The following is a 17,198-nucleotide window of genomic DNA, read 5'->3' on the forward strand; positions in this document are numbered from 1 at the left end:
TATTGCTTCACTCTCTCACATGCTCAGCACCACTCCCTATAAATATATATGTATGTTTTTCCCATAATAGGATTAACAAACCGGCTCGAAAACTTACAAAAAATTAAGCACTTTTGCGGGGAATTACCGATGCTCCCTGGCGATTCCGTTGTAGTAAGTAGTCACATACATGTATACTGATTGTAGTTGTATCCACCTAGGTATTTACTTGCGAGGAATGTAGCCTTGCCCAGACGGGGGTTCGAATCCAGTTTGCAAATGTCATTATAAAGTTGGGTATTTTAACCTACAACCTTTAGAAAAAAAGCTTCAATAAAAAAACCCGAATTTTGTATCGTCATCCGATGTGTTTCGCAAACTGGTTATCATTTTCCTGGTTGAGAATGCTAAATGTTTATATTATGCTATATGTACCTATGTATGTATTGTGCTTGTATGTATTTTAATATTTATTCGTTTAGACTGGATGCTGGCCATACGTCGCCACAATCGCCAGTAGCTCGCGAAGTTCAGTTGTAGCAAGACGCAGAGTGGTAGTTACCTATGTGTGTGCTATCGAGGAACGTGCTTAGAGTATAAATAAAAGTCGGGGGACCAATTCATACTTAGCTTTACACCCCAAAAATGCTTAAAAGGACTATAAAAATTCATTTACAAAAAGCAGTGCCATCAATATTGTGATTAACGGAGACTTGTCGTGCAAAAAACCAATTCAAAATAACAGGACCGCCAAATTTTCGAAAAAATGGAGTTCCTTTGTGGAAGGATAAGGATTGTGCTGTTGTTGTTTTTAAATATGTATATGTTGGAGAGTCAAGTGGTGCCTCAATCGAACTGCCGTGTGTTCGAGTACAGGTTCGATGACAGGGGGATATACGGCTTTGTGGAGGTCAAGCTGGACAGCTATGTCACCTCAGTGCTCACTATAGTCAACTTTACTGTCGCCACATCCTTGCCAAGTGTAAGTTTTAAATACCTTAATAACTATAAACTACAGCTATTAAGGTTAAAAATAAAAAATAAATTCTGGCGCTGGTGCGCTTCAGGCGTCACAGTAAGTGGGGAGTCGATGGCAGTGGCCATGGCCGAAATCGGTCGGAAGGTCATCATCATCATCATAGTAAATGTAACGCAGCATACACGAGTGGCCGAAGCTAATACTTATTGATACTCAGTGTCTGTTACCCCTAAGTATTTACACGATAAGAGTAGGCAGGTACTACGGTCGGTCCTATCCCACTGGTACATAGAAACAGTGCAAGTTTCGGAGCGCTCCTCCTATCGGTTTCGTACGTATCGGACCAAACGGTTATTGGAATCGGCAATGCCGGATGCACTTATGTGAATATCTAGACAAAGAATACATGCGATGCATCCGTTGCGTAGGATGCCGATAGGTAGACGTTTACCTTAAGCGTTTACACGATAACACTTGGTACTACTCTCGGTCCTTACCTATCCCACTCGTATAAAAATATAGCATGATCCTACTCTGCTGATTGATAACATTACAGTAAAGTAAAAAACGTTTATTAACAAATTGTTGAAGTAGGTACAATTTTGTGATGTGACTGCAGATTCCACACTAGGCGAACCTGTATCGTGGAACTTATTCTTAACAGTAACGACAAGCTTCCGATGGCCGATTAGTCACTTGGTCCGTGCGGACATTACATAATATACCATTAATATAAAAACCTACTTAATGAAGCAGGCGCGGATCCACACATCAAAATAGGTGATGGGCAAGTCTAAAAAAGTTTTGTTTTGCCTCGCCTTGAGTTTTTTTTATATTTTGGTATAGTACTTATTATTTTGGTTATGCTAAATGCATTTTTTGCATCTCAAAAGCCCTCTAGATCAAACATTCTTAAATAATAAAAAAAAAACAGTTTTTGAAAATTTTTATCGATAAAAGTCTGCTGTGTTACGGGAACAGTAACTATACAATACAATGTACATGTGTAAAACTACACTTAATTCTCATTTAAATGAGGCATATTTTATCTCGATAGGCCAAGTAGATTTTTTTAATGATACCTACAGCTATTTAAAACAAAGCCTAACTAAAGTTGAAAATATTTTGATCAAATTCAAAATTAAATGTTTAAAAAAATTGGGTCATTCGGTGTTCACTGACACCCTAACCTAACTTTAACTTAAATTCAGGCTACGTTTTGTTGTGAAATTCCCAAAGGACAACTTTTTAAAGTGAAGCGATGCATGCGGGAATAAGTTCAGCGAAAAAAATTATCATTTTCCATAGAAAAAAATCACGTTACTAACAAATTTTTTATGAAAATGATTTATTTTCGCGAATTTTGTCATTCTAATTTTATTTTCGGGCTTAGATATAACATGCTGCACACGTATAAGTTTCGGCTTAGTAACCTACCCTTTTGCAACACCCTGTACAAATATTATCATTGCAGTAATAACGGTATCGCTGCATTTTTGGTACATAAGTTGTTTGGGATCCTACACATAGTTTAATTCATTTTTAGGGTTCCACTCCTCAAAAGGAAAAAAGCAACTGTCTGTCTGTCACCACGCTTTTTCTCAGAAACGGGTAAAGATATAAAGCTGATATTTCGCAAATTTACGGCCCTGATAGAGTAGTAAAATAAAATATAGTTTTTTTTTGCGTATACAAGTAAGGAAGGGATGTTTTTTGCCGCTGTTTCGATGGTGAGAGGTATCGTTGAATAGGTCTTTTACCATTTTTAGGGTTCCGTAGCCAAAATGGCAAAAACGGAACCCTTATAGTTTCGTCTGTCCGTCTGTCCGTCTGTCCGTCTGTCCGTCTGTCCGTCTGTCACAGCCGATTTACTCGGAAACTATAAGTACTACAGTGATGAAATTTGATGGGAATATGTGTTGTATGAACCGCTACAAAAATATGACACTAAATAGTAAAAAAAAGAATTGGGGGTGGGGCCCCCCATACATGTAACTGAGGGATGAAATTTTTTTTTTCGATGTAAATACCCGTGTGGGGTATCAATGGAAAGGTCTTTTAAAATTATATAAAGTTTTCTAAAAAACATTTTTCTTAAAGTGAACGGTTTTTGAGATATCAGCTCTCAAAGTCGTAAAAAGTATGTCCCCCCCCCCTCTATTTTTATAACTACGGGGTATAAAATTCTAAAAAAAATAGAGGTGATGCATGCTAATTAACTCTTTCAACGATTTTTGGTTTGATCAAAGTATCTCTTATAGTTTTTGAGATAGGTTGATTTAACTGTAATATTATATTTGCTGCTACGGAACCCTTTGTGCGCGAGCCCGACTCGCACTTGGCCGGTTTTTATTTAATTCAGTGATTGGTTTAATGATTTGTGTAATATTAAGCTTCAAAGTGCTAATTTTTGTTAGACTCATGTCCCCCCCCCCTGCTGACTAAAGGTTGGTCCACAAAATATGAAAAAATTCACAGAAAATATGACGAAATTAAATCTCAGGTAAGTAGACTTTACAAGTTTACGAGTGATAGTCAATTATTGTGATTACAAACTTACTTACAAAATTGACCATGACGTATATCGATGTATGGCAAAATATAATTTCAACTGCAATGTTAAGTTTGTTTTTTTCGAGAGCTTATCTTTGTACGGAACCCTCAGTGCGCGAGTCAAACTCGCAATTGGCCGGTTTTTTTAATGACCGCGCGTTGAGTTATGCCTGAAATACGTTTTTTTAAAATCTTACAAGATGGGCCAAAAGTAATCACTCTATTGGAAGTTGCTCTCATCTGTGCAAATGGCCACCAATTTCAAATCTGTTTTGATATTGGTGGACTAGACAAATACAGAATACAAGTTCAGAAGTCATGGAGTGATATGCTCCCCAAGAAATCAGTTTTCAGATCGCCTTTTTTACGTTTTATCTGTATTCCCTGCAATATCGCCCGATTTAACCGTTGCAGACGGTTTCTGTGGGGTTTTTTGAAGCCCGTGTCTCTGGAGCCCTTAAAAACAACATTCGACACGGGTGCGAGAATCTCTCACCCGAAGTTCTCGCTGAAGTGATGAGAAATGCCATAAAACAAGCCCGTATGGCAATCAATTGTGACGGCGCCCATTTGGCCGATATCATCTTCCCGACGTTACCAATAAAATTGTAAAGGTTCAAATAAACATAATCAAAAAACAGAATCAAAATTTTCATTTAGAAAAAAAATTTGAACAAAACAACATCGGATGACTTCTTTTGGTTCACCTTGTACCTATACGTAAAATAGTATCTTTTTCCGGAAGCCGCAAGACAGACTCTTGGTATGACTGAAAATTTTATGGTTTTTGAATCCATCCGGAGGCTTTTCGAGGTGTGAAAAAATATTTAGGATAACCCGAAATCATCACCACCAGCATATAAAATAACAGCCATAACTACAAAGTGATAAAATCACTACTTAAATAAAATTACGATATTAAATTTCCATGCTGTGATATGGCGAGTCATTTAGGTGATGGGCATGCCCACCTTGCCCATATGGGTGGATCCGCGCCTGTAATGAAGTTACAATGGATACCAATTATAATTTGTACTATCTACATAAAAATAGCATACGCAGAGACTTAAAGAATATAATATATTATAGTTAGGTACTTATAAGAGATGGTCTTTTATCAATTCTGATTTCTGTCCTATCTAATGAACTACGTATAAAATAAAAACATCAGTTTACTTAATAAATAATTCATGTCTCAATATTTTTTATTAATAACTTTGTTATTCTGTTGATTAAGTAAATAGGTACCTACTACATCCTTATCAACGATACTTTATTCGTATTTAAACAGGGTATGTTACGTCACAATAGGTATATTATATTTGTACTACTTATAATTCATTCATGACGACACCAATTTAAATAAGTAAACAAAACTAACCGATAATATGGAAAACGTAACGTTATGAAAAAGTAACGTACGAGTAGTTAGTACGTAATTCCCGTCAAGGAAAAGCTAACGGATAATATATTGATACTTAGTTTTTTAGATTCATTAGTAAGTACCTACTAACATGTATTATGTAGGTGCACAGACATACTTACATATAAATTTTAAAAGCGTAGTGGGGTCTTGTAATTGCAACTATCCGATAAATGCAACTGACTTCAATAACTCCCAAATTTCTTGAGCTACCAGCGCATCTACATTTTTGGGTAGAACTTTTATGATGTAAAATTGATATCAGTCTGTCGTTTTACAATAAAGTAACTCTAGAGGGAGTTATTGAAGTTAGTTGCATTTATCGGATAGTTGCAATTACAAGACCCCACCTTAAACTATAGGTTTGTAAATATGTATCATGTAGAGCAACGAACAGAGAGAGAGGGGTTATATTATTTTGGTATGCTATACTGCTGTAGGTACCTATAGTACATATACTAGTATATAATCCATCCATTATTCCTTAAGAAAGGGAAAGAACCTTTGTTATAATTATAATACCTAGGTTACTGAGCCATGGTATTTTTTACATAAAGGTTTTTATTCATTTCGGTCCAGCCGTTTAAAATTTGTCATCCATTCCGATTATTCACTTATAGTAAAGTAAAATAAAATACTTACCTTTAATGATTGTGTAATATCAGGCAAAAAAAGTTGGGGAAAACGTGTGCTAGATTCCGAAGTAGGTATTTAAAATCTTATTAAGTGAGTATAAAATGATTAATACACAACACATCCATACATAGACACTGTACAAAATACCCACCACTGGGTTTTTCCATCCTCAAAATTTTGGTTTTGCATTTTGATTTCGATTTCACTTTATTACCGTTTTGGTTTTCGTGTAGTCTGCTCAAAATGATGAAACTCAATTTTCACTTTTAAATAGAACTTTAATTTTTCGTTAACGCGTTGATGTCTTTTGTATGGAAAGCGTGGGGTCCTCCGCTACGCCCTATAAACAATTCACTCAGTACACTGTGCTATTTTCCCGTGGACATTTCACGTTAAACGGTACCTATAGGTAAAGTAGTAAATATAAAATAAAAAAAAAGTAAAAAATATTTATTTCCTTTAAAAATATACAAGAGATGGTGAATGTACTGACCCCCACACTAGGCAATGCCTGTTCTGTGGAGGATAGAGATAATAATTAACCCATTTAAATACGGCTTTACAAGAACATAAAACTTATACAGTGCAATCTTGGATAAATTTGATATATGTTAGAAAATAAAATAAAAAAGTGTGTTTGTGTGTGTGTGTGTGTGTGTGTGTGTGTGTGTGTGTGTGTGTGTGTGTGTGTGTGCGTGCGTGTGTGTGTGTGTGTGTGTGTGTGTGTGTGTGTGTGTGCGTGCGTGTGTGTGTGTGTGTGTGTGTGTGTGTGTGTGTGTGTGTGTGTGTGAGTGATGGTGTGTTTAATATAACTGTAAAGTTGTATCTAAATCAAGTAAATTCAGTAAGTAACAGAATAGACTAATATACAAGTAAGTATAACTATATTGCGTAAAGTAAAAAATAGGAACATACCAACTTTCGCCTTTTTAATATGTATAGTATGATTCGAAGGAGAAAACCCAAGTAGATATACTTCCAAAATGTATCCCTATCTTTATGTAAGTACACTTGTTGAGGCACTAGAAGGCACTACCATGCCATGGACCCTAGGGTTAAAAAATAATGAATGAATATTTATTATTATGGGGTTCCCAAACTTACAGAAAGACAAAATGCGCATGGTGGCATATAAAATAACGTTTTGTAAGTATTAAATATCAAGTACGTTGGCCTAATAAGAATCTACTTAGACATCGATCACTAAGAAAATTGTATCTATACGGTAAATCTGCAGAGCTGTCAGTTGCTATGGTCATGAGAAACTTGTTCATTTTCCTCTTATTTTATTTATGACTTGGGATTTCCGAGTTCAGGGGCTTTATTATCAATGCTTAAGGCTGAGATTCCAATGGCAATGACCACTATCCAAGTAGAAAGTTAAAATATGCGGTACTGATGCTTTAGTACGTTCAAGGGTTGGTCAAACAAAAGCACAACTTATTTAAACTTATTTTTAGGGCAAAGTTTTATGACCTGCAGTCATGATACAATGACTCCTGACGAACAACCAAAAGATATAATCTAACCAATGTTAACAACCCCCAATATTCAACACTTAAGTCGCATAACTTTTGAACGACTAAGCCAATTTTGATAAAATATGGCTAAGAATACTCGGGGTGATAAATATTACCTAAAACCCTAAAAAACAAAACGAAAATAGATTCACCCGTTTGGGAGCTAAACTACCACAGACACAGATACACAAGATACGTTAAACTTATAAGAATCTGCTTTTTCCGTCGATACCCCTGTCTCCCCCTGTTAAAAAGGGCGATGTGTTTTTTTCAAATTGCAGCTTTATTTATTGCGAAGAGAATTGCGTCTTAGAAGCTAAGGTTAGATGGATTGATCTAATTTAAACCCTAATAGTACCTAAGTATATATATAGATATATAAACCTGATGGGGACACGGTATATAATTATAGTTATACCTAACTCGATATTGATATGTACTTGTTTATTTAGAAATTCGATGATACTTATTGATCGGACTAGTTTAAAAATCCACTTTTAGTACCTTTCTTACTTCCTATACTACCCCTATAATTTGATGGATTATTACCTTAATCTCACCACTATATTGTTCCAGGAATACGTAGGTACCCTAGAGTACCTAGGCTTGCAGCATACGGGCGGGTCCTCCACCGTGAAGTACAAGATTCACTTCCCGGTGCAGCGGCCGGTGCCTCGCCTCACTGCCGTCGTTGTCAACAACAACATCTTATGTCAAGCTCGTGGAGGTAACTTATGTATAGTTGACTAGCTGTTCCCGCGCGCTTCGCTTCGCCTTAAAAAGTTTTCCCGTGGGAATTCCGGGATAAAAAGTAGCCTATGTTCTTTCCCAGGGTCTAGACCGTATGTAGGTATACCAAATTTCATTCAAATCCGTTCAGTAGTTTTGGCGTGAAAGAGTAACAGACAGACAGGCACAGTTACTTTCGCATTTATAATATTAGTTAGGATAGTTTCAAAATACATTGAATAATACACTCACGGGCAATGAAAAACTTCCAGTGAGAAAAACACCAAATTACTCCTAAGCGGAAAAAGTTACCTTAATGAAGTCGACTGAAATTTAAATATGCACCAGAATATTAACAACTAAAAACGTAAACATTTAGTTACATTCCGTTAAATATACAGTAGGTTTAGCCAAAGAACAAAGACCTGTACAAAGAAAAATATGTTAGGTACCTACTTGCGCATAAAAAATGTAGTAAGTACTTTCTGCGGTGCTCAGCAGGTGTCACACGGTAAATATGTTGACTGCTGTGGGTCTTTGAAATAACGGGTAAATCCACAGTAATGTAATTATATGTATAGGAACATATTCTATGCATTAACGTTCACCTATTCCCTCTAATTCTCTATTCATCATAAATTACTTACGAATTACCACAAAAATATATTTAAACTCTGCTTGCTTCCAGATGTGCCGGGCCCCGGTGGCTACGTCAGTACGATCGGCCTCCAGCACTCGGTGGTCCTGGAGGGTGACCGGTTCGGCTCCAGCCAGGGCCGCCCCGTCAGCAGCATGTTCCCACTCATCATACCCACCAATAATGATAATAGCATGACTATTGGTGACTTCGGTAATTATTGAGTCTAGATGTTAGGCTCAAGTATGTGAGCTTAGTTTAATTAATAATTTTCATATAAATAAAATATAAAACCGCGATATTAAGTACTGTGACTGTAGTATAACAAGAATTGACCACTTCGAGATCATTCCTGTGACTACGGTGACGAATTAATGGCATCAAAATCAAATAAATATGGGTTGTAAAGGAGCCTCAAGTGACGGATTAACGGTAGGTGGCTTTATGTCTTGGACAGGCATTATCAACTGATTGAATAGCATCCTTTTACCATGGTGACAAACTGTAGTCTAGTATGTATTCTGATTTGCCATAAACCCAACGGATTATACTTCGCTAACTTTGCGTCAGAGGACTTTTGCAATGTATCTCTAGCAGGATAACCTCGAATAAAATGTTCTCTTCTAATGATGACGCACTGCACACGACACACGTCTCGTCAAGTTTCCTTAATTTTAACTTCATTTATCATACGGCAATTTATAACATAATAATAATACCTAATAATAAGTATCTTTACTAACGTATTTCAAAGGTTTGATTCCTGGGACTCAATACTCAAGCTCATGATGCCTATCAGTGGCAAGTGCAAATAATAGTAGATAGCTAATAAGTATTACTTAGTTAGTTAGTCACTCCTTGAAAGCGCAGTCCAAAGCTGAAGACCTCTGTATGAGTGTTTCAGAATAGATAGGCTTGCCCCTAAAATAAGTACATTGGAAACAGGTGCATTAATATAGGCCATCTCTACATACCGAAGTTCAAATATAATTTATTACCACGTAATAACTTGACTATTCACACCTTTCAGATTTGGGAACGTTCGAGCGTCCTTCCTTCAACAACTTCCCGAAGCGACCCCCCGTACGGACGCCGCCGAGGAGGCCCCAGCCAGTGTTCAGTGTGCCCCCCGTGTATACGGAACCCCCCGCGGTATACACGGAACCCCCCGCAGTATACACGGACCCCCCTGTCAGACAGACGCAGCGGACACCACGGCCGAGGCCCACACCACGACCGTAAGTAACTAATGTAATTAATTTAGTTAATTACTTAGTACCACCCAAAGGTTGCCTCGAAGAAAGTTTTAAACTATTTTTCACCGGTTTTTAATATTGATTGCAAATAATTATGTTGTGATGATGCAAGATGAAATCCAAGATCCAACTTTTTACCGAGACCAGGGAGCAAGAGATATTAGTTTCATTGACTTCCAATTCAGTAAATAACTTATTATTATTTATTTAAGTACAGGCAGTAAATTTTTATACGTTTTTTTTAAACTCTATGTTTACATCCGTAGCGCCCACTATTTTATTGCTTACAAATTAGCAATGATGCAACCATGCGTCTGGTGACCTCTAAGGTCAGAATACATATAAAAGATAAATAAACAATATACTTAATCCAATAAATCGATCATAAAAGTGATATATTAAAATAAAAACATAAATGGACCATCACAATAAGTCCATATCTGTCTACCGGTCCTACTGGTCAATCTGACTTGGTTCATCAATCATAAAATCATACACCTAACCTCATGGAAGTTCTAACCTTTACGAGTAGCACTTACGGATGCTGTTAAGAAAAAACACCATACATGTATTGTATACAACTATACACCATAGCTTCTTATAACTAAAAACCAATATGGTTTACGTATCCGTACATAAGGTAACTTACCTACTTGATACTGGATTATCGTACTTACCATTGCCATTGACATAAACATGTTAGCGATGAAATATGTAATCTACCCTGGAATAGAACGCTTTGAGCAGTTCAAGACATGACTGCAGCAGGGTAGTGGCTATAAAATTTTAAAATGTCAAAGAAAATCGGTTATCTCCGTGAAAAGTCAACTATTCGCGGCGTTCTACGAATAATCATACTGTAAATAGTTTAAAACTAAGCTTGAATTTGTCTTGGGTTGTTTGTGTTGGAGTCCACCCATTGAGTATGAATGGTCACCCGAGTCCGCGTTGTTCTATGGAGTCCACCAATCCGCACAAGGCCAGCATGATGGACTAGGCCAAAAACCCTTCCTTCATTTTAAAAAGACCCGTGCCCAAGCAGTGAGAACGTGATGTGTTGTGATCATGATGATAACCAATCATGACTCTTGCTCACAGAACAGCAGCGCCAGTCGCTTCATCATGACTCTTGTCCACAGAACGGCAGCGCCAGTAGAATAGTCCAAAAACCCTTAATTCATTGTAAAGAGACCCGTGCCCTGGCAGTGAGAACGTGATGTTTTGTTATGATGATTATAAATGATAAAGCATAAATCTTGCCCCCAGAACGGCAGCGCCAGTGGCCGACAAGAACAACATCTGCGGCACAGTGGGCGGGGCCGCGGCCCTAATCTACGACGGCGTCAACTACGACCGCGGCGAGTGGCCGTGGCTCGTGGCCATCTACAAGAGCGAGGGCTCGCAGCTCAAGTACGTGTGCGCGGGCACGCTGGTGTCGCAGCTGCATGTGGTTACAGGTACATATACATATACAAATTATACATGGTGTTGCAAAAATACACATTATACAGGGTGTTGCATGTTGCAAAAAGGGAATACTTACCTTTTTTAAACCCCCTGTATACAGATTATATAGGATGTTTCAAAAAGGGAATACCGTTTTTGAAACATCCTGTATACAGATTATACAGGATGTTGCAAAAAGGGTAAGCCGGAAGGTAATGCTGAATAATGATGATAGATGTTGTTTAGAAAGACCCATTGAGTCACCCCTTTCGGTTTAGTATACCCTTTTTAAAACACCCTGTAGAATAAAAGGGCAAAGTGGCCGTGGCCGTGGCTCGTGGCCATCTACAAGAGCGAGGGCTCGCAGCTCACGTGTGTGCGCGGGCACGCTGGTGTCGCAGCTGCATGTGGTTACTGGTTTCTAAATATCACTAAATACATGTAATATTAAATTAAACTATATTCCTTGAGTAAGTACACTTTATATCTCTTACCCTTTTATATCTCTTCTCCATCCATCCAAAGGCTGTCTGGAAGAGAACGCTATAAGCGATAAGACCGCCTTTTGTACCCTAGTTAAGTGTCTATGTAAAATTGTTAATTATTTCTTGGTGTACGAGTACAAATAAAGAGTACTCTATCTATCTATCTACATGGTATATGTATAAAACAAAGTCGTGAATTTAGTAGCAGCATTTTAACCGTGCGAAGCCGGGGCGGGTCGCTAGTATAATACAAAAGGCACATCTCAAAATTTTATGAGGAAAACAGTGACTTTTTTTGCACCCACATAACTAAGTACGGTGGCCTGCGCCTAAAAGTATACAGGCGGAGTTTTTAAAATAACGATCCCTGATGATGAAGGGACCAGCTACATCTGTTATAAATCCGGGGACGTGTTGTGTGTGATTTGTGTGGCAGTGGTGTTTTTATGTGGATGTGCTTGAGCAGCATGTGAGCTTGAGATCGTTATTTTAAAAACTCCGCCTGTATACTTTTAGGCGCAGGCCACCGTACCTAACCTTTGTTTTTTTCATGTTCATGTGATAGAGGATAACATACTTTACTTACTATTTCGCTACTATTAGCTATCTTTGTCGTTATTGTGGTAAAACAGATAATAGGATCAATGGACAACATTTCATTTTCTTTACCCTATATTTTTATTAGTTATCCGGAAAGTTTATAGAAAATTTGTGGACCCGTATTTTTTTATTTTGTATATACATAAATTTTTGCATGTTATTTTTAACTTTAAAGTTAATTATTTTAAAACCGGAAGTGACATCACATATTAGGCTCAATTTTTATTTTTGTCTATTGCCTGAGTCTCGAAAAAAACATAAATGACACTGACAAGTGACATTTACACTTTGTTTACATGCCAACCAACAAATGGGTCATTTTCAAATGACCTTGATATTTCTGGTGATGGAAAGTAGGTACTTATCATGTAAAAAAATAAGCAGAAGCATTTTTCCGGCTGTGTAGGCGGTGGCATGCTCTGGGACATATTATATAGAGGTCATCTCTTAATAATAAATAAAAAAAAATAGTCAGAAAGTGTCAGAACCGAATTAATGAAAATGACCCAAATAAACAACAACGTCACGATAAAACGTCAACGTCAATCAAAAATTAAAGTGACAGTTACTTTGTTTTTAAATCTATAAGTCTTTGATCATCAAAATGCATCGCACCTGATGCATGACGTCATCAGCACTTTTTTACTATTTTATGATTTTCTCGAAAATGATACATCCAAAAAATACAAAAACATTTTTTTTGTGGCCTTTAGAGCTAAATCTCGAAATGGTTTTCGATTTATAGCAGCTTTAGTTTTTTGAAATGTTGTCCATTGAATATTAGACTAAGTAAGCGAAGTCGTAACTTAGGTACTTATACAGGAACTATTAAAGTACGTAGGTAGGTATTAGATAAGGCCGTTATTATTAAAATAAGTAAGTAACTAAGCAGGCAGACACTTAATTAACTATTAGATATTAGTTATTATATCTGTGATATTTTCCTTATTATGATTTCTGTAAAGGTCAAAGTGTTATCTGCTTGATGATTTGATATGTATCGAATTTTATCAACGGCTACGCCAGTAGGTAAATAAATAAAATATTGAACATTGGACGATGCAAAGCATTGAAAGTTTCATCATGGAAATCCAAAAGAAATTATATAAGTAACTAGCTGTTCTCGCGAGCTTCGCTTCGCCTTAAAAACTTTTCCCGTGGGAATTCCGGGATAAAAAATAGCCTATGTTCTTTCTCAGGGTCTAGACCATATGTATACCAAATTTCATTCAAATCCTTTCAGTACTTTTGGCGTGAAAGAGTAACAGACTGACAGACACAGTTACTTTCGCATTTATAATATTAGTTAGGATAAGCATTGGTGGCTCGGCGATATATATGCCGAAAAACTGATGACCGGTGGCGTAAACGGACAACCCTTTGGAAACCATGATCTGGCTCAGAAAGGCCGGGGACGCAGGATGTTGTGGAGCTCCTTTGGCGAGGCCTAGTAATATTCAATCTTTCCACCCTGTATACAGGCATCATACAAGAGACGAGAAAGGGAAATGTGACTTACTTAAATACTTAACCAAATAGTTAGCAACTTAAATAATAGAAAAACCGTAAAATTCAACATTCTACTTTTGCAATCACTAATGGTTGCTTTTAAATTTAATCAAGTCGTTATCTTTTTCCAGCGGCACATTGCATGAAGCAGAGGAGTTCTTTCACAAAAAAAAATGACCTCTGGGTGCGAGTGGGGGTGTTCGACCTTGGTGACTGGGATGATGACGAGACATCCCTTCGGAACGTGGCGGACGCACACATGCACGAGAAGTATAACCCGGCCAACTACGCCAGTGAGTTCACTGTTGTGTAGCTGTACTGTGATAGGTGTAACCTGCAAAAATTAAGGGTGACTTGCACATTTAAACGCATTTAAATCTATTGCTGTCCTGCTCAGTCAGTATATTGTCAAAGTAAGCGAGCAATAGATTTAAAAGCGTTTAAATGTCTTGTGTAGGCCAACCTAAGAAACGAATGTAAAATGGCAATACTAAATTCATTTATTGGTATTTACACACACCCTTCATCTATTGATATGGGTGTAGTAGTTTTAGCTTCCTTATTTTGCAGAAGACGATTTGAAGTCGAACTGTTATTAATTATTGGTATACCTACGTAAGTAATACTCGCATTTGAACTAAGTGCCAATTGTAGATTCGTTTCTCGCACAAGTAATATGCGGGTTATACATAATTATTATACAGAGACATTTGTTTATTTATATTTATCCACATTTAGCAGACTAAACAAAGCACCTACCTACGTCTCGAAATAAAATATGAAGCATAGGGAAACTGGAATAACTAAAGTTTAATTGTATTTTAATTGCTATATTTTGTGTTGTTTCAGATGACATCCTTATCTTAACATTTACTAAGAAAGTGGACTACTCGTTGTACATTCGACCGATTTGCTTATGGACCGGACCGTCTGAGTTAGAAAAAGTTGTTGATAAAACAGGGGTGGTAAGTTTTAATTACAAGATATACAAGATTAATCTTTAATTACTACCTATCTTATTAGAAATAAAATTATAAACAACAGTTAACAAACTTTCGCTAACTTTCAATAAGTACAACAAGGACTTAGGACTTAAAGGTCTTGGGTTCGATTCCCGACAAAGACGATCGATGTAATGCCATGGCCGTCCGCCCCATTATGTATCTATGTGCAAGAGCTATTCTGTAGGATGCTGAAAAAAACGTGGGCTCTATACGAATGACGAAACGATGAAGTGAAGATGCTTCCGTAGCTTGGAGCCGCGGGTTCGAATCCCGCCCAAGGCAATATAGTTATGTGATGGATGAGCATTTCTGTTTGCCTAGTGTCTGCATGGTTGTCGTTTATCTATTTAATATGTATTATTTAAGTATTTGTGTAGATATATCAGCTGTCCGACATAGATGTCAGGCTATGTCGGACTAAGCAGAGCCTGTGATAGATCACAGGCTCTGCTTAGTTTGGGGTCGGATGGCCGTGTGTGAGATGTCCCACATATTTGTAATTTTTTATTTTCCAGGTGACCGGTTGGGGTAAAAGCGAGACGGGTGCAGCTGGCCAGGGCACCCCGAAGAAGGTGGACCTCCCCATCGTGTCCACCGACGACTGCCGGAACAGCCACGCGGGATTCGCGGAGCTCACGTCGGAGACCACACTTTGTGCTGGTGAGGGTTATTTTATCTTATTGTATAGTCAGCTGCATAAGTAGCTATACACTTTTGTACCTTGTCAATCTGAAACCGCCATCAATTCATTGAAACATTGACGGTTCGTCAGTTTGACAAGGTACAGAAGAGTATAGCTACTTTATACAGCTGACCGTACAACCACAACCATTACAGTTACTGTCTGGGATTAGGGTGAAGTCGGGAGTGGATAGCACGGGCTAAATTATGGTTTTCGTTTTGACTGTTGATGAGCCGTTCAGAATCTGTCAATTTATCTATGTCTATGTATCTGAGATTAAAAAACAGACTTTAGGCCTCTCCAAAGGAGCGCCATAACACCCTGCGTCCTCGGCCTTCCTCACACGGTGGCCAGTTCGTGGTCGCCATTGGAGAAACCGTTTACCCCACCGGCCATTGGTCGTTTGATAAAGTGCAACCTACTATACCTGGTGCAGGTAGGTATAGGATGGTAGGTATAGGTATAAATAGTTAATTAACGGTATAAAATGTATGGCAGCATTCGAAGAAAAAATCTAGACTTTCATCCCAAAGGTACCTTCCCCTTATCATGTAAGTTAACTATACCTAAGGAACAGACTCGAAAGTTGCACCTTTCTATCAACAATAATAACTCGATTTTCCTCCACCAGGTTACAGAAACGGCAGCGGTCCCTGCTTCGGAGACTCCGGGTCAGGCATGTACCTGCACAGCTCCGGTCGCTGGCGCCTCCGAGGCATCGTCTCCAGCTCCCTCCGACAAGAGAACGGAGAGAACACGTGCAACCTCAACGAGTTCATAATCTTCACTGACACCGCGCAGTACCTGCCATGGATGAACAACTATCTTGATGTCAAACGATGATAGGAAGATGGGTCTACTTAGATTTTATTTATTCATATTGTTAAAAATAATCCGTAGCTGCCTCCTAAAATAAAAGCATTTGACTGATTACTCTTAATTTGATTTAATTAACCTAGTTACTTACCTATTATTTATTGAATATATTTTGGGCATCCAAGGATTCCAAGGTATCTACTTAACTACCTGCTTGTGGTTTGTGGTTAAAATTTTGGCGCCGGTTGAATTAAACGGACAGTTGGGTGAAGACATCTCTAGACGAACCCATAATTGTGTAGAAAGTGACACCCACCATCCCGATACCGCTAGACCTTGCACCGGTTAATGGCTGATGATCAAAGAGATGATGAAAGCTAAATCCTTATTTAGCAGAAGGGACCCCTTGGTCCCTTCTATAAAAAACCGGCCAAGTGCGAGTCGGGCTCGCGCACAAAGGGTTCCGTAGCAGCAAATATAATATTACAGTTAAATCAACCTATCTCAAAAACTATAAGAGATACTTTGATCAAACCAAAAATCGTTGAAAGAGTTAATTAGCATGCATCACCTCTATTTTTTTAGAATTTTATACCCCGTAGTTATAAAAATAGAGGGGGGGGGGACATACTTTTTACGACTTTGAGAGCTGATATCTCAAAAACCGTTCACTTTAAGAAAAATGTTTTTTAGAAAACTTTATATCATTTTAAAAGACCTTTCCATTGATACCCCACACGGGTATGTACATCGAAAAAAAAAAATTCATCCCTCAGTTACATGTATGGGGGGCCCCACCCCCATTTCTTTTTTTTACTATTTAGTGTCATATTTTTGTAGCGGTTCATACAACACATATTCCCATCAAATTTCATCACTGTAGTACTTATAGTTTCCGAGTAAATCGGCTGTGACAGACGGACAGACGGACAGACGGACAGACG

The 17,198-nt window shown here is 37.9% G+C and overlaps 1 protein-coding gene across 1 annotated transcript; it reads left to right on the forward strand.

Annotated features, from left to right (window-relative positions):
* The first annotated feature begins 462 nt into the window (after nucleotides 1-462).
* On the forward strand, nucleotides 463-16,371 carry LOC105384250 (proclotting enzyme). The gene is made up of 9 exons (XM_011554449.3): nucleotides 463-961; nucleotides 7,667-7,817; nucleotides 8,508-8,669; nucleotides 9,487-9,694; nucleotides 10,979-11,169; nucleotides 13,884-14,045; nucleotides 14,602-14,717; nucleotides 15,272-15,416; nucleotides 16,070-16,371. Exons 1-9 carry the CDS (start codon nucleotides 746-748, stop codon nucleotides 16,279-16,281), a joined length of 1,563 nt encoding a protein of 520 aa, XP_011552751.3. The 5' UTR covers nucleotides 463-745; the 3' UTR covers nucleotides 16,282-16,371.
* The last annotated feature ends 827 nt before the right edge of the window (nucleotides 16,372-17,198 follow it).

This window comes from Plutella xylostella, chromosome 16, assembly GCF_932276165.1.
Source record: "Plutella xylostella chromosome 16, ilPluXylo3.1, whole genome shotgun sequence".
NCBI classification, from domain to species: Eukaryota; Metazoa; Arthropoda; class Insecta; order Lepidoptera; family Plutellidae; genus Plutella; species Plutella xylostella.

Bases quoted from the DNA above. Each gene is read 5' to 3' on its own strand.
- LOC105384250 (XM_011554449.3), top strand. From the start codon at position 746: ATGGAGTTCCTTTGTGGAAGGATAAGGATTGTGCTGTTGTTGTTTTTA. The intron at 8,670-9,486 runs GTAATTATTGAG...CACACCTTTCAG, and splicing joins CATGACTATTGGTGACTTCG to ATTTGGGAACGTTCGAGCGT. The intron at 11,170-13,883 runs GTACATATACAT...ATCTTTTTCCAG, and splicing joins GCAGCTGCATGTGGTTACAG to CGGCACATTGCATGAAGCAG.